This window comes from Microcaecilia unicolor, chromosome 3 (assembly GCF_901765095.1).
Source record: "Microcaecilia unicolor chromosome 3, aMicUni1.1, whole genome shotgun sequence".
Classification (NCBI taxonomy): Eukaryota; Metazoa; Chordata; class Amphibia; order Gymnophiona; family Siphonopidae; genus Microcaecilia; species Microcaecilia unicolor.
In genome coordinates this window covers 512485663-512513107 of record NC_044033.1, presented here as the reverse complement: position 1 = coordinate 512513107, position 27445 = coordinate 512485663, and the positions used below count along the sequence as shown (strand labels likewise).

At 48.9% G+C, this 27445-nt stretch overlaps 1 protein-coding gene across 8 annotated transcripts in view; it reads left to right on the top strand.

Moving 5' to 3' along the window:
- The window catches only part of USP45 (ubiquitin specific peptidase 45), a 203963-nt gene that overhangs the window by 24399 nt on the left and 152119 nt on the right, over positions 1-27445 (top strand). For all 8 annotated transcript variants that reach the window (XR_003941673.1, XM_030199155.1, XM_030199154.1 and 5 more), the window contains exon 5: positions 12218-12318. Coding sequence is in view for 7 of the 8 variants with exons in the window: in XM_030199155.1 (XP_030055015.1) it covers positions 12218-12318 (101 nt within the window). In the remaining variant the exon portion in view is untranslated. The remainder of the gene's footprint in view (positions 1-12217; positions 12319-27445) is intronic.

The following is a 27445-nucleotide window of genomic DNA, read 5'->3' as shown; positions in this document are numbered from 1 at the left end:
GACAGCGAATGATACATACCTGTAGCAGGTGTTCTCCGAGGACAGCAGGCTGATTGTTCTCACGACTGGGTTGACGTCCACGGCAGCCCCCACCAACCGGAACAAAACTTCGCGGGCGGTCCCGCACGCAGGGCACGCCCACCGCGTATGCGCGGCCGTCTTCCCGCCCGTGCGCGACCGTTCCCGCTCAGTTGAATGACAAGCAAAGAATGAGTAAAAACGCAACTCCAAAGGGGAGGAGGGAGGGTAGGTGAGAACAATCAGCCTGCTGTCCTCGGAGAACACCTGCTACAGGTATGTATCATTCACTTTCTCCGAGGACAAGCAGGCTGCTTGTTCTCACGACTGGGGTATCCCTAGCTCTCAGGCTCACTCAAAACAAGAACCCAGGTCAATGGAACCTCGCAACGGCGAGGGCATAACAGAAATTGACCTACGAAGAACAACTAACTGAGAGTGCAGCCTGACCAGAATAAATTCGGGCCCTGGAGGGTAGAGTTGGATTTAAACCCCCAACAGATTCTGCAGCACCGACTGCCCGAACCGACTGTCGCGTCGGGTATCCTGCTGGAGGCAGTAATGTGATGTGAATGTGTGGACAGATGACCACGTCGCAGCCTTGCAAATCTCTTCAATAGTGGCTGACTTCAAGTGGGCCACCGACGCTGCCATGGCTCTGACACTATGAGCCGTGACATGACCCTCAAGAGTTAGCCCAGCCTGGGCGTAAGTGAAGGAAATGCAATCTGCTAGCCAATTAGAGATGGTGCGTTTCCCGACAGCGACCCCTTTCCTATTGGGGTCGAAAGAAACAAACAATTGGGCGGACTGTCTGTGGGGCTGTGTCCGCTCCAAGTAGAAGGCCAATGCTCTTTTGCAGTCCAATGTGTGCAACTGACGTTCAGCAGGGCGGGTATGCGGTCTGGGAAAGAATGTTGGCAAGACAATTGACTGGTTAAGATGGAACTCCGACACCACCTTTGGCAGGAACTTTGGGTGAGTGCGGAGGACTACTCTGTTGTGATGAAATTTAGTATACGGAGCATGAGCTACTAGGGCTTGAAGCTCACTGACCCTACGAGCTGAAGTAACTGCCACCAAGAAAATGACCTTCCAGGTCAAGTACTTCAGATGGCATGAATTCAGTGGCTCAAAAGGAGGTTTCATCAGCTGGGTGAGGACGACGTTGAGATCCCATGACACTGCAGGAGGCTTGACAGGGGGCTTTGACAAAAGCAAGCCTCTCATGAATCGAACGACTAAAGGCTCTCCAGAGATGGCTTTACCCTCCACAGGAAGATGGTAAGCACTAATCGCACTAAGGTGATTCCTTACTGAGTTGGTCTTGAGGCCAGACTCTGATAAGTGCAGAAGGTATTCAAGCAGGTTCTGTGCAGGGCAAGAACGAGGTTCTAGGGCCTTGCTCTCACACCAAACGACAAACCTCCTCCACTTGAAAAAGTAACTCTTTTTAGTGGAATCCTTCCTAGAGGCAAGCAAGACACGGGAGACACCCTCAGACAAACCCAACGAAGCGCAGTCTACGCCCTCAACATCCAGGCCGTGAGAGCCAGAGACTGAAGGTTGGGGTGCAGCAGCGCTCCATCGTTCTGCGAGATGAGAGTCGGAAAACACTCCAATCTCCACGGTTCTTCGGAGGACAACTCCAGAAGAAGAGGGAACCAGATCTGACGGGGCCAAAAAGGCACTATCAGAATCATGGTGCCGCGGTCTTGCTTGAGCTTCAGTAAGGTCTTCCCCACCAAAGGTATGGGAGGATAAGCATACAGGAGGCCGGTCCCCCAATGGAGGAGAAAGGCATCCGACGCTAATCTGCCGTGTGCCTGTAGTCTGGAACAGAACAGAGGCAGCTTGTGGTTGGTCCGCGAGGCGAAAAGGTCCACCGAGGGGGTGCCCCACTCTCGGAAGATCTTGCGTACCACTCTGGAATGGAGGGACCACTCGTGCGGTTGCATGACTCTGCTCAGTCTGTCGGCCAGACTGTTGTTTACGCCTGCCAGGTATGTGGCTTGGAGGAGCATGCCGAACTGGCAAGCCCAACGCCACATCCCGACGGCTTCCTGACACGGGGCGAGATCCGGTGCCCCCCTGCTTGTTGATGTAATACATTGCAACCTGATTGTCTGTCCGAATTTGGATAATTTGACAGGACAGCCGATCTCTGAAAGCCTTCAGTGCGTTCCAGACCGCTCGGAGCTCCAGGAGGTTGATCTGCAGATCCTTTTCCTGGAGGGACCACAGTCCTTGGGTGTGAAGCCCATCGACATGAGCTCCCCATCCCAGGAGAGATGCATCCGTCGTCAGCACTTTCGTGGGCTGTGGAATTTGGAATGGGCGTCCCAAGGTCAAATTGGTCCGATTGGTCCACCAGTGCAGAGAAGTGCGGCAACTGGTGGAGAGGCGGATGACATCTTCTAGATTCCCGGTGGCTTGGCACCACTGGGAAGCTAGGGTCCATTGAGCAGATCTCATGTGAAGACGAGCCATGGGAGTCACATGAACTGTGGAGGCCATATGACCTAGGAGTCTCAACATCTGCCGAGCTGTGATCTGCTGAGACGCTCTGGTCTGGGAAGCCAGGGACAGGAGGTTGTTGGCCCTCGCTTCGGGAAGGAAGGCCTGAACGGTCTGAGAATTCAGCAGAGCTCCTATGAATTCCAGAGATTGGACTGGCTGGAGATGGGACTTTGGGTAATTTATCACAAACCCCAGCAGCTCCAGGAGGTGAATAGTGCACTGCATGGACCGGAGAGCTCCTGCCTCCGAGGTGTTCTTGACCAGCCAATCGTTGAGATATGGGAACACGTGCACCCCCAGCTTGCGTAGATACGCCGCAACCACCACGAGGCACTTGGTGAACACCCGTGGGGCAGAGGCGAGCCCAAAGGGCAGCACACAATACTGAAAGTGCCGTGTGCCCAGGCGGAATCTGAGATACTGTCTGTGAGCTGGCAGTATCGGGATGTGAGTGTATGCGTCCTTTAAATCCAGGGAACATAGCCAATCGTTTTTCTGAATCATTGGCAGAAGGGTGCCCAAGGAAAGCATCCTGAACTTTTCTTTGACCAGGAAGGGGCGCATCCCCCCTGTTTTCTTTTCCACAAGGAAGTACCTGGAATAGAATCCCTGCCCTTCCTGCCCGGGTGGCATGGGCTCGACCGCATTGGAGCTGAGAAGGGCAGAGAGTTCCTCTGCAAGTACTCGCTTGTGCTGGGAGCTGAAGGATTGAGTTCCTGGAGGACAATTTGGAGGAGGGGAGGCCAAATTCAGGGCGTATCCGCACCGCACTATTTGGAGAACCCACTGGTCGGAGGTTATAAGAGGCCACCTTTGGTGAAAAAGTTTTAACCTCCCTCCGACTGGCAGATCGTCCGGTACGGAGACTGATGGCGGCTATGTTCCCATGGATCCAGTCAAAAGCCCGTCCCCGGCTTTTGCTGTGGAGGCGCAGGGGGCTGCTTAGGCGCACACTGTTGACGGGAACGAGCGTGCTGGGACTGTCCCTGTGCCTGATGAGGCCTTCGGGCCGGCTGGGTGTACCTACGCTTGTTGTAGGTGTAGGGCGCAGCCTGCCTGGCCCGGGAAAAACGTCCACCTGTTGAGGTGGATGCTGAAGGCGCCCAGTGGGAGAGCTTGTCGAGGGCGGTTTCCCGCTGATGTAGTTGGTCCACCAACTGCTCGACCTTCTCACCAAAAATATTATCCCCCCGGCAAGGGACGTCGGCCAGTCTCTGCTGGGTGCGGTTGTCCAGGTCAGAGGCACGCAGCCACGAGAGCCTGCGCATCACTATACCTTGGGCCGCAGCACGAGATGCCACATCACAGGTGTCATATATACCCCTGGACAGGAACTTTCTGCACGCCTTCAGCTGCCTGACCACCTCCTGAAAAGGCCTGGACTGCTCCGGAGGGAGCTTGTCGACCAGGTCCGCCAGTTGCTTCACATTATTCCGCATATGGATGCTCGTGTAGAGCTGGTAAGACTGGATGCGGGTCACGAGCATGGAAGATTGGTAGGCCTTCCTCCCAAACGAGTCCAGAGTGCGAGACTCCCGCCCCGGGGGCGCCGAGGCGGTATCCCTCGAACTCCGTGCCCTCTTGAGAGCAGAGTCCACGACCGCCGAGTCATGAGGCAATTGGGGCCGCATTAACTCTGGGTCCGAGTGGATCCTGTATTGGGACTCCGCTTTCTTGGGGATGGTGGGGTTAGATAGCGGTCTCAACCAGTTCCGAAGCAGTGTCTCCTTGAGGACATTGTGCAACGGCACCGTGGAGGACTCTCTAGGTGGTGATGGATAGTCGAGGACCTTGAGCATCTCAGCCCTCGGCTCATCCACAGAGACCACGGGGAAGGGAATGCAGATAGACATATCCCTGACGAAGGAGGCAAAGGAGAGGCTCTCAGGTGGCGAGAGCTTTCTCTCAGGTGAAGGAGTGGGATCGAAGGGAAGGCCCACAGACTCCTCTGAGGAGAAATATCTGGGGTCCTCCTCCTCCCCCCACGAGGCCTCTTCCTCGGTGTCGGACATGAGCTCCTGCAGCTCGGTCCTCAACCGGGCCCGGCTTGACGTCGAGGCACCGAGACCTTGGTGGCGTCGTCAAGCGGTGGACTCCCGCGCCGGCGGGGATGAAGCTCCCTACGTCGACGGGGACTCCACCTGCATGGTGGTCGAGACCGGCGCAGCAAGCGGCGTCGGCGTCGAAGGCCTCGGCACCGGGCTAGAGCACGCCGGCGCCTCTATCAACGGCGCCGAGGGCGCAAGCACCCCCGGCGCCGGCACAGTCTGGCGCATCAGCCCTTCCAGGATCCCCAGAAGGATGGCTCGGAGGCACTCGTTCAGGCCCGCTGTCGGGAAAGACGAGGGGGCCGGTAGAGGTGTCGGTGCCGGAAGCTGCTCGGGTCCAGGAGACTGCACCGAAGTGCTGGCACCCTGACGTGCTGATACCTCTACGACAGAGGGGGACCTCTCCTCGACGCTGCCGCTTCCTCGGCGTCGATTCATCCCTGGCGCAGGGAGCCGGATGCGTCGTGGGCGACCGATGACGGTGTTTTTTTGCTTTTTTACGATGCCCGTCATCGGCGCTCGGTGGGATAGAAGAGGAGGAGGTGGATCCCCCTCGGCCTCGAGGAATCGGGTCCGACAGGGTTCGTTCCTGAGGGCCCTGGGTAGAGGGAGTGACCGGGGCCGATTGCCCGCGCGGCCTCTCACCCCTGCCGTCTCCGGAGAGCCGGTGGGCCGACGGGACCTGTACTCCTGGGGTCGATGCCGTTGGTGCCGATTTCGTAGACATCGATACCGGTACCGAAGATCCGGCCGTCGATACCGATGCCGTCGAAGTCGACGTCGAGGGGCCGGCGCAAGTTCCAAAAAGACGGTCCCGAAGAACTTGCCTCACTACTTGAGTCCGTTTCGAGACACAAGGTGCACGTCTTGGTATCGTGCTCCGGCCCGAGGCACTGGAGGCACCAAGCGTGAGTGTCGGTCTGCGAGATATGCCGGCCGCACCGACCACACTTCTTAAATCCACTCGGGACCTTCGAGGACATCGACGGAAAAATCGCGTCGGCGAAGTCAAAGTCGTCGATGGTGGCGGTAAAAATCACACCTCGAAAATAAATCGACCGCGCGGCCACAAGGCCGCAACGAGACGCCCCCGCTAAAAGACGAGGGAAAAAACAAAGTTCAGCGGTTTTTTTTTTTAACACAAAAGAAAGGAGAAAAACGGAGAACAACAAAAGTAAAAAGTTCGCGGCGAAAGCGCGATCCGGTTTCCGGGGCTGACAGAGAGAGAGACGAACGCGGCTCTCTCCAGCGCGGAAAAGAAAAGACTGAGCGGGAACAGTCGCGCACGGGCGGGAAGACGGCCGCGCATGCGCGGTGGGCGTGCCCTGCGTGCGGGACCGCCCGCGAAGTTTTGTTCCGGTTGGTGGGGGCTGCCGTGGACGTCAACCCAGTCGTGAGAACAAGCAGCCTGCTTGTCCTCGGAGAAAAAAGTTTTATCCACACACTCAAAAAAGTATAGATAGAATCATTCACACAGATACTAATAGTCTTTCGGGATTGTCACCTGTTGCTCCCAGACTCGATCATCAGGGTCAACAATTGTCAAATGCTAGCTGGAATACATAGGTCTTCAGCACAGACTGAAATAAGGTATAAGAGGTATCCAGTCAAAGTTACTGCGGTAGAGAATTCCACAGAGCTGGGGCTAAAAAGTAGAAAGCACTCGATCGTGTGGACTCTATTTAGCCTTGGAAGGGTGAGGTAAGACTAGTTTGTCAATCAAAGAGCACAATGTGCATGATAGAATATATGGGATGATCAGAGATGTTAAATAGTCAGATTTATTATTATAGAATATTTTGTGTGTGAGTCAGTGTTTTGGATTGAATTTTGCAGTCTGTAGGTAGCTAATACAATTGTTTCAGTAGCGGTGTGAAATGATCTCATCGCTTTGCCCTACATAAGATTCTGGCTGCGTACACAATATTACAGTAGTCATATCGTGAGTTGATATAGACATAGAATAAAGAGTGAAGAGAATCAATGTACAGATTATTATGGATTGTTCTGAATTTACGTAAAAAGAAAAAAAAATCCCGTCTTAAATATAGCAGAAACTTTTGGTGAAAAGGAAAGAGAGCTGAATCTAAGATAATGCCCAGACACTTGAAAGAAGACACAGGCATGATCAGCCTTTTAAATAAAGTTGACATGCAGGATGGAGTAGGTGCTGACCCAGTGATCCAGGCAGCAACTGTTCTCCAAGGACAAGCAAGCTCTGTTATTCTCACAAGTGGGTAGATGCTGTCCTGCGTCACCAGGCCTGGCCATAAAATAAAACTAGAGCTGCCGCGAGTGCCTTCTCGCCTGCGCTTCAGTTTCGCCTTTTCCGCATGAGGAGTAGCTGCTTTTTGTGGTGGCTCCTCACACGCCTGGTCAGAGAGTTTCTTTGTTTTGTGGGTTCCTTTTGTGTTTTTTTTCTACCCACTCACTTTTGTCTTAAAAAAAAAAAAAAGACACCCAGTATAGGATCCACGGTGAATCTGGGTTTGTGAGGTCCCAGTTACCTCATGATTCCATGGTGGTGGACACCACTCTCAAGAGAGCCGGGAGTATTAGGGACTATGCCTCAGCTCCCCCAGGCAGAGAAGCTAGAACCCTGGACTCTTTTGAGAGAAAGATGTATCAGGCATCTATGCTCATTGCCCATATCCAGTCATACCAGCTCTTCACGAGCATGTTCTTGCGGAACTCGGTGAGGCAGCTGTCAGACCTGGTCGATGCGCTCCCTCCGGAGCAGGCCAAGCCATTTCATCAGTTGGTCAAGCAGCAGAAGGCGTGTCATAAGTTTTTGGCCAGAGGCACTTATGAGACTTTTGACGTGGCATCCAGAATCTCTGCCAAGGTATAGCAATGCGCAGACTCTCATGGCTTCGTGTCTCTGATCTGGAACATGCTATTCAGCAGAGGTTGGCAGATGCCCCTTGCTGGGGGGGATAACCGTCTTGGAGAGAAGGTTGAGGAGGTCGCTGACCAAATCAAGAAGCATACAGATACTATAGCTTCTGTCTCCCGCGGGCATCTTCTGCATCTGCCTTCCCATCCAGGAGATATTTTGGCAAGTCGCGGCCTGCTCCCTATTACTATTCGAGGAGTAGGTACACTCCTGTGGCTTGCCAGCCTGCTCAGGCTCAGCTCCAGCGTGCTCGTTCTCATTAACAGCATGTGCCTAAGGCCCCTGCTGCTCCCCAGCCATAAGCAAGGGACAAGGTTTTGACTGGCTCCAGCAGAGCATAGCCACGGTCAAATTGTCTGTCCCAGACGACTTGCCAGTTGGGGGGAGGTTAAAGTTTTTTTTCACCAAAGGTGGCCTCCAGTCGGTAGTTCTTCAAATAGTCTGGCTCGGATACACCTTCAATTTGCTTGCCAAACCTCCAAATGGTTTACCGAGAGCCCATTCTTTCAGCTCTCAATACAAGCAGGTACTTGCAGAGGAACTCTCCGCCCTTCTCAAGGCCCATGCGGTCAAACCCATTCCACCAGGGGAAGAAGGGCAGGGATTCTATTCCAGGTACTTCCATGTGCAGAAAAAGACAGGGGACGATGCATCCCATCCTAGACCTAAGGGCCCAGAACAAATTCTTAGTCTGTGAAAAGTTCAGGATGGTTTCCCTACGCACCCTTCTTCCCATGATTCAGGAAAGCAATTGGCTATGCTCTCTGGACTTGAAGGATGTATATACACACATCCTGAAACTTCCAGTCCACTGGAACTATCTTAAGTTTTGGACATCACTTTCAGTACCACTTGTTGTCTTTTGACCTTGCATCAGCTCCCAGGGTCTTTACCAAGTGTCTAGCGGTAGTCGCATTGTCGCTTCACAGACTGGGATTTCATGTGTTCCTTTATCTCGACAATTGGCTGGTGAAGAGCACCGCGGAGGACAGTGCTCAGGAGTCCATGCGGATGACTATTCGGGACTAGGGTTCGTTATAAACTACGCCAAGTCCCATTTCCATCCTGTTCAACAGTTGGAGTTCATAGAAGTCCTGCTAGACAAGAGGACTGTTCAAGCCTACCTCCCGGAGATGCGTGTGAACAATCTTGTCTCCCTAGCGTCCAAGGTTCAGGCATCGCAGCAGGTCACAGCTCGGCAGATGTTGAGATTGTTGGGTCACATGGCTTCCACAGTGTACGTTACACCCATGGCACGCCTGCACATGAGATCTGCTCAATAGACCCTAGCTTCTCAGTGGTACCAAGACACGGGAAATCTAGAGGGTGTCATCCAAGTGTCCCCGGAGATTGTATGCTCTCTTCAATGGTGGACAATTTGGTCCAATTTGACCATTGGACTTCCATTCCAAATTTCTCAGCCGCAAAAAGTGCTGACGACAGATGCATCTCTCCTGGGATGGGGAGCTCCTGTATATGGGCTTCACACTCAAGGAGCTTGGTCCCTCCAGGAAATTAATCTTCAGATCAATCTCCTGGAGCTTCAAGCGATCTGGAACACTTTAAAGGCTTTCAGAGATTGGCTATCCCATCAAATTATTCTAATTCAAACAGTTTGCAATGTATTACATCAACAAGCAGGGGGGCACTGGATCTCGCCCTCTGTCCGGAAGCCATCCAGATGTGGCATTGGGTTCACCAACACAGCATGTGTCTCTAAGCCACTTATTTGGCGGGCGTAAACAACGACCTGGCCGACAGGCTGAGCAGGATAATGCAACCACATGAGTGGCCTCTAAATATGGGCGTAGCCCGCAAGATCTTCCGAGTGTGTGGCACTCTGTAGACCTCTTTGCCACTCAGATCAACCACAAGGTCCCTCAGTTGTTGTTTAAAGTGAATTTTAAAGATTGTTTTTCAACTCTGCCTTGACCGACCAGTGCACTCTGGGTCTATATTTTCTATTAGAAGTGGTTCTGTTTGGAAATGATTGTTTAACTTTGTGTGAAAATAAGTTGGAATGTAGAAGATAAGACACAGCTCTAATTAATTTGTTATGTGAACGGAAAGATAGGGCCTATTTTCGAGTTCAGACTGGCCACCTGGACTAGGAAACATGTGACCACATTCCCACAGTATGGCTTGTTTACCTAAATGGAGAAGCATCCTATAATTTTCCTTAGCTCTGAACATGAGTTCTAAGCCTAATAAAAAGGGGAGTTTCTTTCAGTGAAATTGGGAGCTCATCTGTGAGTAACATACAGACTGCGCAGAGAACCATGTTCCCTGGTCAAAGAAACTCCTGGCTTTCGCTGTGAACAGGACCCCCCCAGCTGATAAGAGCCTGGATGATGTAAGGATCAGTGATGATTGTTTATAGTATATTATTGCTTCTTTTCCTGGTCTAGGAAGCATTGCTTAGATGTAGAGGACCAGTGAGGTAATGATTGTTTATAGATAGGTATTGTTTCTTTTTAGTTATATAGCTAATCATTTTGTGTATATAGCTTAATCATTGCATATATTTTAATCATTGTAGATTTTAGCACCTCTAATAAAAGTCTCATTTACCTAATACAAATCCAAAAGAATCCACAGTAATTATTGAATAGTCTGTGTCAGTGAAGCAGGTTGTAAATCTATAGCAGTACGTTGTGCTCCAGGCTTCAGGCCCACGACAGACTAGCGTCAGATGCTTTTCTTCCGGTGAGAAAGACTGTGTTGAAACTCGAGCAAGACCATGGAACCATGATTCTAATCACGCTGTACTGCCCCGGCAGATATGGTTCCCTCTACTTCTGGAATTGTCCTCCAAAGAATCGTGGAGATTGAAGTGTTTTCCGACCCTCATCACTCAGAATGAGGAGTTGCTTCTTCATCCCAACTTCCAGTTTCTGACTCTCACAACCTGAATGTTGAGAGCCTAGAATTTGCTTCCGTGGGTCTTTCGGAGGGTGTCTCCTGAGTCTTGCTGGCTTCCAGGAAAGATTCCACTAAGAGGTGTTACTCTTTTAAATGGAGGAGGTTTGCCTTCTGGTGTGACAGCAAGGCCATAGATCCCCTTTCTTGTCCTACACAGACCCTGCTTGAGTACCTTCTACACTTGTCAGAGTCAAGACCAACTCTATAAGGGTTCACCTTAGTGCAATTAGTGCTTATCAATGTTTAGAAGGTAAACCTATCTCTGGACAGCCTTTAGTTGTTCGCTTCCTGAGAGGTTTGTTTTTGTCAAGGACCCCTATCAAACCTCCACCAGTGTCATGGGATCTCAAAGTCATTCTCACCCAGCTGATTAAAGCTCCTTTTGAGCCACTGAATTCCTGCCATCTGAAGTACTTGACCTGGAAGGTCATTTTCTTGATGACTGTTACTTCAGCTCTTAGGGTCAGTGAGCTTCAAGCCTTAGTAGTGGATGCACCTTATACTAAGTTTCATCACAACAGAGTAGTCCTCCGCAAGCACCCTAAGTTCCTGCCAAAGGTGATGTCAGAGTTCCATCTGAACCAGTCAGTTGTCTTGCCAGCATTCTTTCCCCGATCTCATGCCCATTCTGTGAAAGTAGCTTGCACACCTTGGACTGCAAGAGCGCATTGGCCTTTTTACATGGAGCGGATGAAGCCCTTCAGACAGTCCGCTCAGCTTTTTGTTTCTTTTGATCCTAACAGGATGGGGGGTCACCTTCGGGAAACGCACCATATCCAATTGGCTAGCAGATTGCATTTCCTTAGCTTATGCTCAGGCTGGGCTGACATTGGAGGGTCATGTCACAGCTCATAATATCAGAACCATGGCTGCGTCAGTAGCCCGCTTGACGTCAGCCTCCATTGAAGAGATCTGCAAGGCTGCGACGTGGTCTTCAATCCACACATTCACATCTCACTACTGCCTTGAACAGGATACCCGATGCGACAATCGGTTTGGGCAGTCAGTGTTGCAGAATCTGTTTGGGGTCTAGAATCCTAGGCCCGTTTTATTCTGTACCAGACTGCGCTCTCATCTAGTTTGTTTATTGTTTCAGAATAATCTGTGTTATGTCCTCGCCGTTGCGAGGCCCAGTTGACCACTGTTTCTTGTGTTGGGTAAGCCTGGATGCTAGGGATTCCCCACTTGTGAGAATTGGAAGCCAGCTTATCCTCGGAGAAAGCGAAGGTACTTACCTGTAGCAGGTATTCTTCTAGGACAGCAGGCTTCACATTCTCACAATCCCGCCCACCTCTCCTTGGAGTTGTTTCTTCATAATTTGTTTTATTTTTATGCTATTGTATTAAACAGAAGAGAAGCAGATGTGCTGCAGGCGGAAGGTGTTCCGCACATGCGTGGTGGGACATGGCTCGCGCCCCAGAAGGCTCTTGAAATTTTTTCTTGCTGCCTAATGTGCCGAATCCCGGGCGACACAGATTGTCTACCCATTTGTGAGAATGTGAATCTTGCTGTCCTCAAAGAATACCTGCTACAGATAAGTTTCTTCATGTGCCTCTGGGATGTTGCCTCAGTGAGTAACCTTAGGACTATGAAGGCTGCATGGGAATAAGTTTGTTCATGTATCAGGTGGGCAGTTTCCTGTCAGACTATTACCGTGCATAGAGCACTGTTTTACCCACAGAATTGCTTTTTAAAATTTTCTGTATGAAAAAAAAAATACTAAACTATAAAATCAAGCCTCCAAAATGTTCCCAGCTTTGCTAGCCATTTATTCCCAACATCTTTCCCAGCATTTTGTTTTGTAATTTGTCAGGTGTTATGATTGCAACGAACAGCTTTCGACACACTGCAACAAGAAGTCCTTGGCTCAGATGGTGGATTTTCTTCAGAAACATGCCAGCAGAGCTGAAACAGGTATGTTGCTTCATTTCTAGTAAGTTGCATTTTTGTGTGTGTGTGATGTATTTTTCTCCCCTGATATGTACAGACAACAATCCTATTGTATGGTGTCCTCAGCATTTAAAGTCCCCCCTTCCCTCCACCTTGTATATTTTAGGCACTTTTTAGGTATTCAGTGCCAGGAGTGGAATGAATGGTTTATTTTGTAAGCTGATTAACTTTTGTGGCATCCCTTAAGCTCCTATAGCACCCGCTTCTGGAACCCTCTTGTGAGTTACCTTGCAAATGCTGTACCTGCACAATGGGAAATAATCAGAATGCTTAGGCCCATGATGGCGAACCTATGACACGCGTGTCAGTACTGACACGCTTAGCCATTTTTGGTGACACGCGGCCGCATGTGGCCGCATACAGAGAAGCAGCGGCGTTCCCCGGGGCGGATCGCCGATGCGTCCCCCCCCCCAGGTGCAGCGCGACCTCCCCCCCCCCCCCCGGTGCATGTTTACCCGCTGGGGGGGGGGTGCCGTGTGCGCTCCTATTGGCTCCCTCCGAGTCCTCCGCTCGTTCCCTCCCTGCTGCTCCCTCTGCCCCGCCTCCTGCACGGCCGTTTGACCTCACTTCCAGCCGGCGGAGCAGAGAGCAGCGGAATGCCGTGGGGGACGCATCTCTGGGGGCCCTGTGATCGCCATTACCACATAACCACAGCAACCATCATCCAATCTACTGTTCTGGGGTGTCGTGGATTTCTAATTGACCATCATTGCTGAGATAGGTGAGGGGGAGGCTGGGAGAGGCGAGGGCATGTGCTATGGGTGCCGTTTCCCGCCATTAGAAATAGCGGCAGCCATCTTAATTTACATAAGGTGGTCAGTTAGGCTAGTTAACCCCTAATTGCCTGCAGGGCTAACAGGCTATCTATAATTTTATCTTCTGTCACTGCCCCCCTGATGGAGAACCCAAAAAATAAAAAACCAAGGTTAAGTAAAGGAAGTGGTAGTAGCAGTAGCCGACCCTTTCAAGAGACATGGACCGAGATGTATGGCATTATAGAAAAAAATGGCAAATCATTTTGCGTTCTATGTACTGAAACGGTAGTAAGCAGAACGTGGAATATAAATAGACATTTTGAAACTAATCATTCCCAGCTCTTGAAAAAAAGTGAGGATGAAAGGAAGGAATACATTTCCAGGCAGCTACACTTTTATAAGAGCCAATCTAAGTCCATCCTTAAATTTGTAAAAGGTTCTACAAATTTAACATCTGCAAGTTTGAGCATTGCTCACTCCATAGCTCAGCATGGAAAAGCACTCAGTGAGGGAGAATTTATTAAAGAAACTCTCCTAAGATGTGCACCAGTTCTATTTCACGATATGCAGAATAAAGATGCAATTATTAAGAGAATATCTGAGTTACCAGGAAATTTGGAGTGCCTGGATCCGATTACCAGACACTTTTAGCACCCTGAAAAATATAGCAATGGCTTTACTCACAATTTTTCCCTCTACGTAGTTTTGTGAAACCTTATTCTCAGCGTTAAATAATATCAAAACCAACAAAAGAAACAGATTGACAGATGAAGTTAGTAGCGCTTGCTTGGGCTTGAAGTGTACAAAATACCAACCTTCAATTGAAGATTTAGCCAATGAAATTCAGCAACAAAAAAGTCACTAATAGGCAGATTAGTTAAAGAATTCCCCCTCCCCCTCACTTATCTTAGTTCACGGCACCCCACACAAGTTAAATAATATCAAGACCAACAAAAGAAACCGATTGACAGATGAACAAAGAAGTCACTAAGCAGGTAAGTTAAATAATTAAGTTTTGGTTTATTAAATACAGTTATATATTACAATTATACATTTTTGTTATTTAAACTATAAATATCGCGAAATTATGGTTTTTTTTCTCGAAGTGACACACCACCCGAGTTATGCTCGGTTTTTTGGCAAATTTTGACACACCAAGCTCAAAAGGTTGCCCATCACTGGCTTAGGCACTAACCAAAAACTTTTAGGGGCCAAGGAAATTTCTTTTCCATCTGAAACTTTTCTTTTTGCTGCTCTCTTGCTCCTTTATTTTTTCTTTTGCCTTAGATATTTTGGTTTCTTTTGTGTTTTTACTTTTTTTTTTTACATTTTTGTTGTCCTTTCCTCTCTTCCCCTCTCCCACTTCCCTTTGGCTTTTTCCCTCTCTCTCGCTGTCAACATAGCTGGCAGTAGTGGGCAACCTCTAGCCACAGCAACTCTCTTCTTGGATGTGGCCAAATTTTGACACTTGGGGGTTTTTTTTTCCATTCCTGAGGGACAGATCAGTCCATGTTGACTATAATGTCATTAAGGGTACAGCACATACTGTGTGAACCAATCAGATTCTATTCCATGAGAAATAATTTGTGACGGTTATCTGGACATGGATTCCGGGGGAATAGCAGAAGGCTACTGTGAATATGTGTTGGTTGTATAAAGTTATAGAAAATAAATATGTCATTGATTTGGGGTAGGTGTTCTCCCTTGCCATGTGGTTGTGTGATGTAATGGGTGTGAAGTTTGACCTTTTAAAGGGTGGTCGCTGAGTGAGCCACCCTCATTAGCTAAGGGTCAGTGTCCTCCTGTCGAACGTCAGGTAAAAAAAAATAAACAAGACATTTCCATATCATCAAGCAGATCAATCCATAGACTGGTGGGTTGTGTCCATCTACCAGCAGGTGGAGATAGAGAGCAATCTTTTGCCTCTCTATATGTGGTCATGTGCTACCAGGAAATCCTCAGTATTATCTCTGTCTAGCAGGTGTGTGGTCACACGCAGCAGCTCTGGCTTGGTCTCCACGCCTATTTACTTAGGCTTTGTTGAGTCGCTGGGGTTGAGGGCTCTTCGTGAGCAAGTGCAAACCTGGTGGTGCCAGGTCCCTCCTTTTCTCCCCCTTCCCGCTGGCTCCGTTAAAAAAAAAAAAGAAAAAGAAAAACATAATCTTTTTTTTGTTTGTTTTTTTTTTTCTAAAGAACTTTTTTCATTAATGTATGTGCAATGATTTAAGTTTTGGAGACAGCAGTTTTGGACGTTCATCATTTGTCTCCCTATAATCTTTCTGTTTTGCTACGACAGTCGTTGCAGAGAAATCATTGGTTTACCAAGAGCTGTCCATGGTACCTGTTGGTGTTTATGGACACGATGGCCCCTTCTGTTTGTACTGGGAATTTATACAATATGCATAAACGTATGTGAATGTGTCCAGGGAGAGGAACGTATTGCTGGGCAGTGGAGCTTTATTGGGGTGAGGAGGGAGGGCATTCGCATATTTGTGTGCTGCACGAACACGTCACCTGGTGAAAAAAACCCCCACTTGGATCGTTTTCAGATGCTGCTTTGTTAGTGAGTTACCTACCTTGGGAATAGGCAGACATGAAATGCCTGTTACTTTAGTGTAAAGATTACATATCTGACAAGAGGTGAGGAGAAAAATATGAGCCTGCTTTCTAGAGAGAGGGGCAGATGCTCAAAAGCTTGCTGTAGAGCTGTGCGCGGATGTCTGAGTGAGTGGCTTTCTCTGCATGCAAGGCACAAAACAAATTTTGGGGCCCTTTGACTAAGGTACAGGAGGGCTAACGCGTGGGTAGCACACTCCAAATTGGCACAACTGCTGGGCTAGCTTGTTTGTCCAGCGGTAATTCTGAGTTTGGTGCGCGCTGAATTACGTGGTAGAAAATAATTTTCTACCACGGGGGTGTTCCCAGGTGCATGGTTACTGTGTGGGTAGCATGTGAGCTCTTACCGCTTGGACAATGGGTGGCGGTAAGGTCTTAGGCCATAAATAGGCGCATGCTAGTTTTAATTTCAGTGCACACCCATTTCCCAACCCATTTTTTAAAAAAAAGCTCTTTTTCCCCGACCACGGTAAAATAAAAATGGCCTAGCTTCCCAAACACACAGAAGAAGTGGGAAGTGGACCAATGACTCCAGAAAACTGGGGCAACTGCGCGCTCGTTCTCGTCAACAGCATGCGCCAAGGCAGGCCCCTGAGGCTCCCCAGCAAAAGCAAGGGACGGCTGGCTTTTGACTGGCTCCAGTTGAGCATAGCCACTGTAAAAGTGTCCATGCCGGACGACTTACCAGTCGGAGGGAGGTTAAAACTTTTAACTTCGATCGGTGGGTTCTTCAAATAGTCCGGTTAGGATACTCCCTCAATTTGAAATCCAGACCTCCAAATTGCCCACCGGGAGCTCAATCCTTCAGCTTCCAGCACAGGCAGGTACTTGCAGAGGAACTCTCCGCCCTTCTCAGCGCCAATGTGGTCGAGCCCATTCCACCAGGGCAAGAAGGGCTGGGATTCTATTCCAGGTACTTTCTTGTGCAAAAGAAAACAGGGGGCATGCATCCCATCCTAGACCTAAGGGCCCTGAACAAATTCCTAGTCCCACAAAAGTTCAGGATGGTTTCCATGGGCACCCTGCTTCCCATGATTCAGGAAAACGATTGGCTATGCTTTCTGGACTTAAAGGATGCTTATACACACATCCCGATACTTCCAGCTCACAGGAAGTATCTTCGATTCCGTCTGGGAGCGCAGCACTTCCAGTATAGTATGCTGCCCTTTGGTCTGGCGTCTGCGCCCAGGGTCTTTTCAACATGCCTGGCAGTAGTTGCAGCGTCGCAGCGCAGACTTGGAAGTGCATATGTTCCCTTATCTCGACGATTGGCTGGTGAAGAACACCTCAGAGGCAGGAGCTCTACAGTCCATGCAGACGACTATTCAACTGCTGGGGCTACTCGGGTTTGTTATAAATTACCCTAAGTCCCATCTTTTCCCTGTTCAGAAACTGGAATTTATAGGAGCTCTGTGAGAGCAGACAATCTTCTGTCTCTAGTTTCCATGGTCATGGCGTCTCAGCACGGCCATGGCGTCTCAGCAGATGTTGAGACTTCTGGGCCACATGGCTTCCACAGTCCATGTGACACCCATGGCCCGTCTTCACATGAGATCAGCTCAATGGACCCTAGCTTCCCAGTGGTATCAAGCTGCAGGGGATCTAGAGGATGCAATCCAGCTGTCCACCGATTTTCACAATTCTCTTCAGTGGTGGAGAATTCGATCGAATTTGACCTTGGGACGCCCTTTTCAAATTCCTCAGTCACAAAAAGTACTGACAACAAATGCATCCCTCCTGGGGTGGGGAGCTCATGTAGATGGGCTTCACACTCAAGGAGTTTGGTCCCTCCAGGAAAAAGGTCTTCAGATCAATCTCCTGGAGTTGCGAGCGGTCTGGAATGCTCTACAGGCTTTCAGAGATAGGCTGTCCAATCAAATTATCCAAATTCAGACAGACAATCAGGTTGCCATGTACTACATCAACAAGCAGGGGGGCACCGGATCTCGCCCCGTGTTGGGAAGCCAGCCAGATGTGGCTTTGGGCTCGGCATTACGGCATGTTTCTCCAAGCCACTTATCTGGCAGGCGTGAACAACCGTCTGACCGACATATTGAGCAGGATCATGCAACCTCATGAGTGGTCGCTCAACTTGGGCGTTGTACGCAACATCTCCCGAGAGTGGGGCACCCCCTCGGTGGATCTTTTTGCCGATCAGGTCAACCACAAAGTCCCTCAATTCTGTTCCAGACTTCAGGCCCACGACAGACTAGCAAATGCAAGGTGATGCATGTGGGAAAAAATAACCCAAATTTTAGCTACATCATGCGAGGTTCCACGTTAGGAGTTACGGACCAAGAAAGGGATCTGGGTGTCGTCGATAATACACTGAAACCTTCTGCTTAGTGTGCTGCTGCGGCTAGGAAAGCTAATAGAATGTTGGGTATTATTAGGAAAGGTATGGAAAACAGGTGTGAGGATGTTATAATGCCGTTGTACCGCTCCATAACAATTGGAATCTGATCAAAGGAGTGCACATGTCTGATGGTCTGGAAAAAAACTCTTATCGTACTGGTTAGGTGTGTAGATATTAACTAACAACAAGCGTGCCTGTACTATAGTGGCCCATGGGAACCACTATTGAGCATTGTTTTTCAACTAGCAGTCCTTTGCAAATAGGATAATGACCCCTGCTTTTCTTGTTTGCGTCGGATCCTCTATATAATCTCCAACCCACAATCGACATAGTTTTTTATGTTCTAAGGAAGTCAAGTGAGTCTCTTGAAGCATTGCTATTTGAGCTTCCTGCAAGATTTTACTGCATTTGATAGGAGAGGTGATGCCCCTCAGAGGACAGAGGAAGAGTGCCCCAGCCTATACTCCCCCCCCCCCCCCCCCAGTTAAGAACAGTAATATGGAACCCAATAACCTTCCCCCTCCCCCCCCAGTACACCACATCTGACCATGGAGTGTACCCACCCCTCTTCCTAATCTCATCAACCCCTTCTTCCCTAACCCTAGGAGCTCAGTAAATGAACTCATCACGTATTGGTACCCCCCCCCTAAAAACTTAATAAAGTAAGTATAGGACCGCAAATGTTACAAGACTGTCCACCTGTGCAAGAACCATCAGGAAAAGTGAAAAAAGGAAGGGGAGATACACTCAGACGATAAGGGCAGTTGTACATAAACTTATATTGGAGGACTATTCAGGAAACATCCCTTTATGAACGTTAATACCACAATTTCAACACTGTGTTTGCAGTAATCTTATCACCTGTTCAACAGATACAGGTATTAAAAAAAAAAAAAAAAGGGGGTGGACAATCAACCAATGATCAAACAGAAGGGTACACTGAAATAATCAGTCTTGCTCAGGCTACAGCCCGCATAGCTCCCTCTAAGGGGCAAATTCCTAATCTAATCCCACCAACTGAGTGAGAATGAACTACAAATTGTTTCAGCTGAGGTATTGCTATGGTACAAACATGAAAGGATTAAAGGCCCTTTATAATACCTACCGACATGAAATTTGGACTTTAAAAGCCCATCCAAGAACAAATAGGAAATAATTCACAATATTACAATAGAGAGAGAGAGAAGAAAAAAATCCATACGTGTCCCCCATAGACATCGGTGACGTATGATGCTTACTGTATTTAAGTCACTGTAAGAACATGTACGCAGTTATTCAAAGTAGAACCAAACACTGAATTATTTTCTTTGCAATAAACAGTCAAACGGAACATTGGCAATGCAAAATTGAAGCTTCAGATATCATATAACCGAAGCTTAAGCGTCAGTAAATCCACTTCCAAGAACACACTGAGCCAAATGACTTGTTTCCTATAAGAGTCATCCAGTAGTTGGGTGGGTGAGGGTTTTGACAAAGTCTTTTGCAGAGTCTGCAGATTCAAAAACTTTATCCGTTCCCTCATACTGCACTTTCAGCTTGGTGGGGTACAGCGGGAAAACTTGATTTTCTTCTCATATAATGCTTCACATACAGGCGCAAATGCCTTTTGAGCTGTAGCTACCTGAGCAGAATAATCTTGAAAGCATAATACCTTTTGACCTTCATGGGACAACGCAAGACCTGAGCAGATGGTGTGCAAGATAGCCTGCTTATGGCCATAACGTAAAATTTTCATAATCACTGCCCGAGGTCTAGTGGTTTGCTGTCGCCGAGGATCCACCCTATGGGCCATGCAGGTTATTAAGTTGTAAGGTCTGAGGGATCCAACGTTCAAGAAAACTCACCAACTTCAAAACTTTTAAACTTTCTGAGAGACCAATTTAAGCGCAAGTTATTGCGGTGGGACCAGTTTTCTAAATCCAGGTTTTATTTATTTATTTTATTTATTTATTTATTGCATTTGTATCCCACATTATCCCACCTATTTGCAGGCTCAATGTGGCTTACATAGTTTTGTTAACATTGTCATTGCAGGGTGACAGTTACATTTAATATTGTGCAGAGGTTAAATAAGGGTAGAAAGAGGAAGGAAAGGAGTGATTAAGGTAGTTATATTAGGTGAGCTATCTTGACTGAGTGGGTTGTCGGGTGAATTAGTGTGGGTATTAGTTCTCATTGTGTGCCTTGTTGAAGAGATATGTCTTCAGAGATTTGCGAAAGATATTTGTTTCGTCGATTGTTCTCAGGTCTGTAGGTTCAGCTCCAAGTCTGCCAGCCTTTTCTGCAGCACCTCCACTGGTCCCGTCACTTCCGCCATGCCATCTTCGATGTCGCTTACCCTCTGTTGCATATTATCTAAATCCAAATGAAAGCCATCCAATCTTTCATGTTCGGCTTCAGCACGGTCGAATAGAGCTTGTAGTTTCTTGTCTAAAGCAGCCTCCACTGTGGTGGTGACCTCCGCGGTTATCTCCGCAGTCCATGTGGAGCAAATAGAATCGCCTTGTAAGATCTGCGGGTCCACCATCTTATTCTCAGAGGCCATACTCCTGGTCCTTGTCTTTTCTCTGCAATTTTGCTGCAATAGCGTGCACTCTCGCTGAGATCCTACCAACATACGCCCGGTTTATTATTTCTAGTCAGACTGTGCCTGGGTTATAGAAAGAAAAACACAATTGTAGCAGGATTAGGGAGTTAGAACCAGGAGGAAGTGCAGAAGCTCTGTGTTTTCAGCGACCACTTCCCAGCATGACACCACATCAGTTCCTCAGCTTGTTATGTATATCACCCTATATATTGATAATCTCTGTTTTTAATGTCCTCAGACTACCTCAGCATTTCCACCTTATCTGGAGCCTGGTGTCGCGTTTGTGAGTCCTTGTGCCCAGGCGGAGCACAAAGATGAAGACTCGAACCTGCGCTGTATTGGGCAGCCGGGCAACCCCGAGGCTTCACCTGTGATGACTGCCGTTCCCCGAGGGTTGAGCCCCTAGGTGCGGATATCGGCAGGGGTTAAGCGGCTGCAGGCGGCAGGCAAGGAGGACTGTGGGTTCAAGCAGAGAGCAGAGGCTGGCAGCAGCCGGAGAGGAGTTCGGGTTCAGGGCGTGGACTGGACTGACTGTGAGCAGAGGGATAATCGAGGTCAGGCAGTAGTCAGGTCAGGCGGCAAGCAAAGAGAAGTCTGTGTTCAAGCAGTAGACAGGTCAGGTGGCAGGCAGAGAGAAATCCGGGTCCAAGCAGTAGACAGGTCAGGTGGCAAGCAGAGAGAAATCCGGGTTCAAGCAGTAGCCAGGTCAGGCAGCAAGCAGAGAGAAATCCGGGTCCAAGCAGTAGTCAGGTCAGGCAGCAAGCATAGAGAAATCCGGGTCCAAGCAGTAGTCAGGTCGCGAGGAGTCGGCAACGAGGGTACTAAAGAAACAAACCAAAGTGCAAAGCAAAACCTACTGAAGTAGAAGCCGAAGCAATGAAGTGGAGAACAGACGCTCCTGAAGTAGCCCCCACCATCAGGAACAAAAGGGATCAGCTGGCAAGGGAGATTCTGATTGGTTAGCCAGCAGGAGGAGGCGGAGCCTGGATGCGAGAGGCCAATCCGAGCATCGGAGGCGGAGCAGGAGTTCCCGCGTTCCTGGGCCCCGCGCCCGGAAGAGGAGGAGAACTATCCTTGGAGCGCTGGCACTGCCAAAATGGCCGGCACTCCAAACTGTGGGAGCAGCGATGGGCAACAGCGCCGGCGCAGCCACGACAGCCGGTGCTCGCAAGCAGGGTCGAGGAGTGTGGTGTCGGAGCGTCGGTTCAGCCAATATGGCCAACGCTTCCCTTCACGGAGGCGGAGGCGAGGAGCGGGTGAGGAGCGTGACACCTGGCTGTCCTCGGGGGCTGGACTGTGCTCATTCTTGCTCTCGCTTGCAATTCTACTGCCTTTGTGGCACCACTGCCATTTTTGACTTGTGTTTTGGGGTCTCAGCTGCACTTGTGTACGTGAAGGCTTTTATATAGATCTTCTTTCTCACTGCCATATGTGATTCAGTCTGATGGATGAGCTGTTACCCTACTTAGTGCCAGTTTTTTGGGGTTTTTTTTTTTTTTGCATACTAGACTGTTCTTTAGATTTGGGGTTGAGGCAGAGCGCAGTTTCTGTGCTATTTGTTGCAGGGATGTCATGCCCTCCCAGAGCTGTTTTTTTTTCTATACCATATGAAACATGGAAGAAGAATTGTGGGTCTATCCGCAGCCTTTGTGCAGAACTGTGGCAAGTCCCTCCCATCCCTTCATCTGTCCATCCCTCCACACCTAGGGATAAATGTTCAGGTACAAATTGTTTTTGTAATTATAAAAAAAAGTTTATATGCTGTGTGTATATGTATGTGTGTGTGTGTATATGTGCATTGATGCAGATATGTACAGTATATAATTTCTTTTTTAAAGAATGCTAGAAGATTTTGTACCATTTTTATAATATAGTACAAGAGTGCTTGTTAAAGAAAAGAAAGCTATTGATGTAGCTCTTACCATGAAGACCTTTCACTGAAGTACCGGAGAAATATATTCAGTAGCAGGAAGGCTTGACCTTGGCAGAGGGGTACACATTCTGGGAATGCAGTCTTAATTAAAGGAAAAAAAAACTTATGAAAAGATATTGTCACAGAGAGACTGGATCAGCATAAACATTTAGCCTCTAGCTAAGGTGAAGAGTAGGTGCATATCTTCCCCCCCCCCCCTCCCACTTCCCGGCCATGTCTGTGTTCTTAGTTGTATTCAATTTTAATAAGATTGCAAACACTTGCAGGTCTTATGTCGTCATTTTGCATTTTTTCTTGATTATTTTTCTTCTCTTCCTCCTGAACACTTCAGACTATTAAGATAAACTCAAGTCCTGTTGTCCCTTCCCTGCTGTTTTTCTGCTGGAGCCCAATGGTAGATTATACTATGGAGTACATAGAATTCTGCAATAAATCTTTGTAAATTAAATTCTGTGTCATGTCTGTAGAACAGTGGTTCTCAAACTTGTCCTGACAGATCACAAACCAGTTGGATTTTCAGGATAAACCTAGTGGTTATACTTGAGACAAATTTGCATGCCTGTCATCTCCATTATATGCAAATTTTCTCAAGAATATTCACTAAAAAAAAAAGGATTTGAAGAAAAGGGTATTTAAAGGACAATAGGCCATGATGAATCTTCAATTTGGTGCTTCTTTATTTTCAACACTTTTTATACATTATGATTGACTAACGTTTTTCTATATACCATATCTTTGTTCTGTCTATTGGGACATACAAGTGTGTGTGCGATCTCTCTAACCTCATCTCTATTCCTCTACTCCCCTCCTCTTCTCTGCCCTTCTCTTGCGCCCTATGGAATGCCCGCTCTATCTGTAACAAACTCCCCTATATCCAGGACCTCTTTATCTCGCGTCACCTCCATCTGCTCGCCATAACAGAAACCTGGCTCTGCCCTGATGACTCTGCTTCAGTCGCAGCCCTCTGCCATGGCTGTTATGTTTTTTCACATACTCCTCGCCCAGCTGCTCGCGGGGGCGGTGTTGGACTACTTCTCTATCCCTCCTCCAGATTTCAACCCCTTCTTACACCTCAATCTCACTGTTTTTCCTCCTTTTAAGTCCACTCTATCCACCTTTTCTCTCCTCTGCCTCTTCGAATAGCGGTCATTTAGCGTCCCCCTGATAAGTCCCTTTCATCCTTTCTCAGCAACTTTGATGCCTGGCTTGCCTTCTTCCATGATCCTTCCTCCCCCTCTCTCATCCTTGGTGACTTTAATATTCCTGCTAATGATCCTTCCAACTCTTATATTTCCAAGTTACTCGCTTTAACATCCTCCTTTAACCTCCAACTATGCTCCACCTCCCCCACTCATCAAAATGGTCACTGTCTTGATCTCATCTTCTCCTCCAGCTGTTCACCCTCTAGTTTCCTTGCCTCTGATATTCCCCTCTCTGATCACCATCTTATAACTTTCACACTTAAATCTCCTCCCTCCCAGTCCCGTCCTATCTTATCTAATTTATCTAGGAATCTTCACAATATTGACCCTTCATCTCTATCCTCCCATGTTTCAAACCTCCTCTCTACTGTGGCACCATCCACGTCTGTCAACGAGGCTGTTTCTTCTTACAACAATACTCTATCCTCTGCCTTAGACACTCTTGCACCTTTGATGACCCGCCCTATAAAGGCATACAAAACCCCAACCTTGGCTGACTTCTAATATCCGTTACCTACGTTCCTGTACCCGCTCCGCCGAAAGCCTCTGGTGGAAATCTCGGGCCCTTGCTGATTTCTTACACTTTTAAGTTCATGCTGACCTCCTTCCAATCTGCTCTTTTACGCGTCAAACAGGATTATTATATCCAACTGACCAACTCTCTTGGCTCTAACCCTTGACTTCTCTTCACCACATTGAACTCTCTCCTCAAGGTGCCCTCTCCCCCAACTCCCCCTTCATTATCTCCTCAGACCCTTGCTGAATTCTTTCATGACAAGGTTCAAAAGATAAACCTTGAATTCTCTACCTCACCACCTCTCCCTCCACTAGTCCGTTCCCCTCTCTCTCCTTCCCCTCATTCCTTTTCCTCCTTTCCTGAAGTTACTATAGAGGAAACTACACTTCTCCTTTCTTCCTCAAAATGTACCACCTGTTCCTCTGATCCCATTCCCACCCACCTTCTTAATGCCATCTCGCCTGCTCTTATTCCTTTTATCTGTCACATTCTCAACCTCTCACTTTCCACTGCAACTGTCCCTACTGCCTTTAAACATGCTGTGGTCACACCTCTCCTTAAGAAGCCTTCACTCGACCCTTTTCTCTCCAAATTATTTGAGCGTGCTGTTCACCACCGCTGCCTTGATTTTCTCTCCTCACATGCTATTCTTGACCCACTACAATCTGGTTTTCGCCCTCTCCACTCAACCGAAACTGCGCTTACTAAAGTCTCCATTGACCTATTACTGGCTAAATCCAGAGGTCTCTGTTCCATCCTCATTCTTCTTGATCTTTCCGCTGCTTTTGACACTGTCGATCACAGCATACTCCTCGATACCCTGTCCTCATTTGGATTCCAGGGCTCTGTCTTTCGTGGTTCTCTTCCTACCTCTCCCTCCGCACCTTCAGTGTTCACTCTGGTGGATCCTCTTCTACTTCTATCCCTCTGCCTGTCGGCGTACCTCAGTTTTCTGTTCTTGGTCCCCTCCTCTTTTCTATCTACACTTCTTCCCTTGGTTCATTAATCTCTCACCCCATGGCTTTTTCTACCATCTCTATGCTGATGACTCCCAAATCTACCTTTCTACCCCTGATATCTCACATTGCATCCAAACCAAAGTTTCAGATTGCTTGTCTGACATTGCTGTCTGGATGTCTCAACGCCACCTAAAATTAAATATGACCAAAACCGAGCTTCTCATTTCCCCCCCCCCCCCCCCCCACCCCACCCCCCCCCCCCCCCCCCCCCCCCCATTTTCTATTTCTGTTGATGGCTCTCTCATTCTCCTTGTCTCCTCAGCTCGAAACCTTGGGGTCATCTTTGACTCTTCTCTCTCCTCTGCTCATATCCAGCAGATCGCCAAGACCTGTCGTTTCTTTCTTTACAACATCCGTAAAATCCGCCCCTTTCCGAGCACTCTACCAAAACCCTCATCCACACCCTTGTCACCTCTCGTTTAGACTACTGCAATCTGCTTCTTGCTGGCATCCCACTTAGTCACCTCTCCCCTCTCCAATCGGTTCAAAACTCTGCTGCCCGTCTCGTCTTCTGCCAGGGTCGTTTTACTCATACTACCCCTCTCCTCAGGTCGCTTCACTGGCTCCCTATCCGTTTTCGCATCCTGTTCAACTTTCTTCTACTAACCTAAAAATGTACTCACTCTGCTGCTCCCCAGTATCTCTCCACACTCGTCCTTCCCTACACCCCTTCCCGTACACTCCGCTCCATGGATAAATCCTTCTTATCTGTTCCCTTCTCCACTACTGCCAAGTCCAGACTTCGCGCCTTCTGTCTCGCTGCACCCTACGCCTGGAATAAACTTCCTGAGCCCCTACGTCTTGCCCCATCTTTGGCCACCTTTAGATCTAGACCGAAAGCCCACCTCTTTAACATTGCTTTTGACTTGTAACCACTCGCCTCCACCTACCCTCCTCTCCTCCTTCCTATACACAATTGATTTGATTTGCTTACTTTATTTTTTGTCTATTAGTGTCGCGGCCCTGATGCCACTTTGGTGTAGGTGAGCTCTCGAGTTCTCCCGAGCTTCACTAGTCCCAGGAGATAACCGAGCACCCCGACTCTTCACCCGCGGCGACCGCCGTTCACCGAGGGTTGAGCCCTCAGCTGCGGGCGGCCAGCAGGACTGCTGGAACCACGGGGTGACGGCTGGCCTGGCTGGAAGTGGATACAGAGTCCTTGGTAACGTGGCCTAGCCGGGCGGCTAGCTGACAACTGGAACGTACGCTGAAGTGGCAATAACTAGCGGGACGGCTAGCTGGCATGAGAAACAAATACAGTCTTGGAAATAGCTAGCAGGACGGCTAGCAATCACGAGGGACAGACACAGTCTTGGAAATCGCTAGCAGGACGGCTAGCAGCCATGAGGAACAAACACAGTCTTGGAAATAGCTAGCAGGACGGCTAGCAGTCACGAGGAACTGACACGGACTTGGAAATCGCTAGCAGGACGGCTAGCAATCACGAGGAACAAACACAGGCTTGGAATTCGCTAGCAGGACGGCTAGCAGTCACGAGGAACAAACACAGGCTTGGAATTCGCTAGCAGGACAGCTAGCAGTCACGAGGAACAAACACAGGCTTGGAATTCGCTAGCAGGACGGCTAGCAGTCACGAGGAACAAACACAGGCTTGGAATTCGCTAGCAGGACAGCTAGCAGTCATGAGGAACAAACACAGGCTTGGAAGGTTTCACTGGATGGCTTCAAACAAGAAAACGGAAGCACTGGTTCCCCTCCATGCTTCCGTTTAAATCCCCCGCTCCTCCTGACTGGAGAACAGCTGTGGCCAATCCCCTGCGCCCCAGCCGGCAGCGGGAACCGGATTGGTTCCTCCGTCCAATGGGCGGAGTTCCTAAGGGGATGCGCCAATCCGGCGCGTGTGGGCGGAGCCTCCTCGCTGATCCTGTTGCAGCGAGGAGGACGCCGCCGCCGGCGCCTCCATCTTGGCCGGCGGATACCCTTCTCCGAGGCCGGCGTTAGTTCTCCTGGATCGCCGGCCTCGGAGCAACTTGTAGCCGCGGCGATCCCCCTGGCAGCTTCTGCCCGTCGACCCGCGTTCCCCGGGCGCCCCATCCTCCCGCTCCGGCCCGCGGAGTGCCAGGTAAGGGCCCGGAACGGGACAGT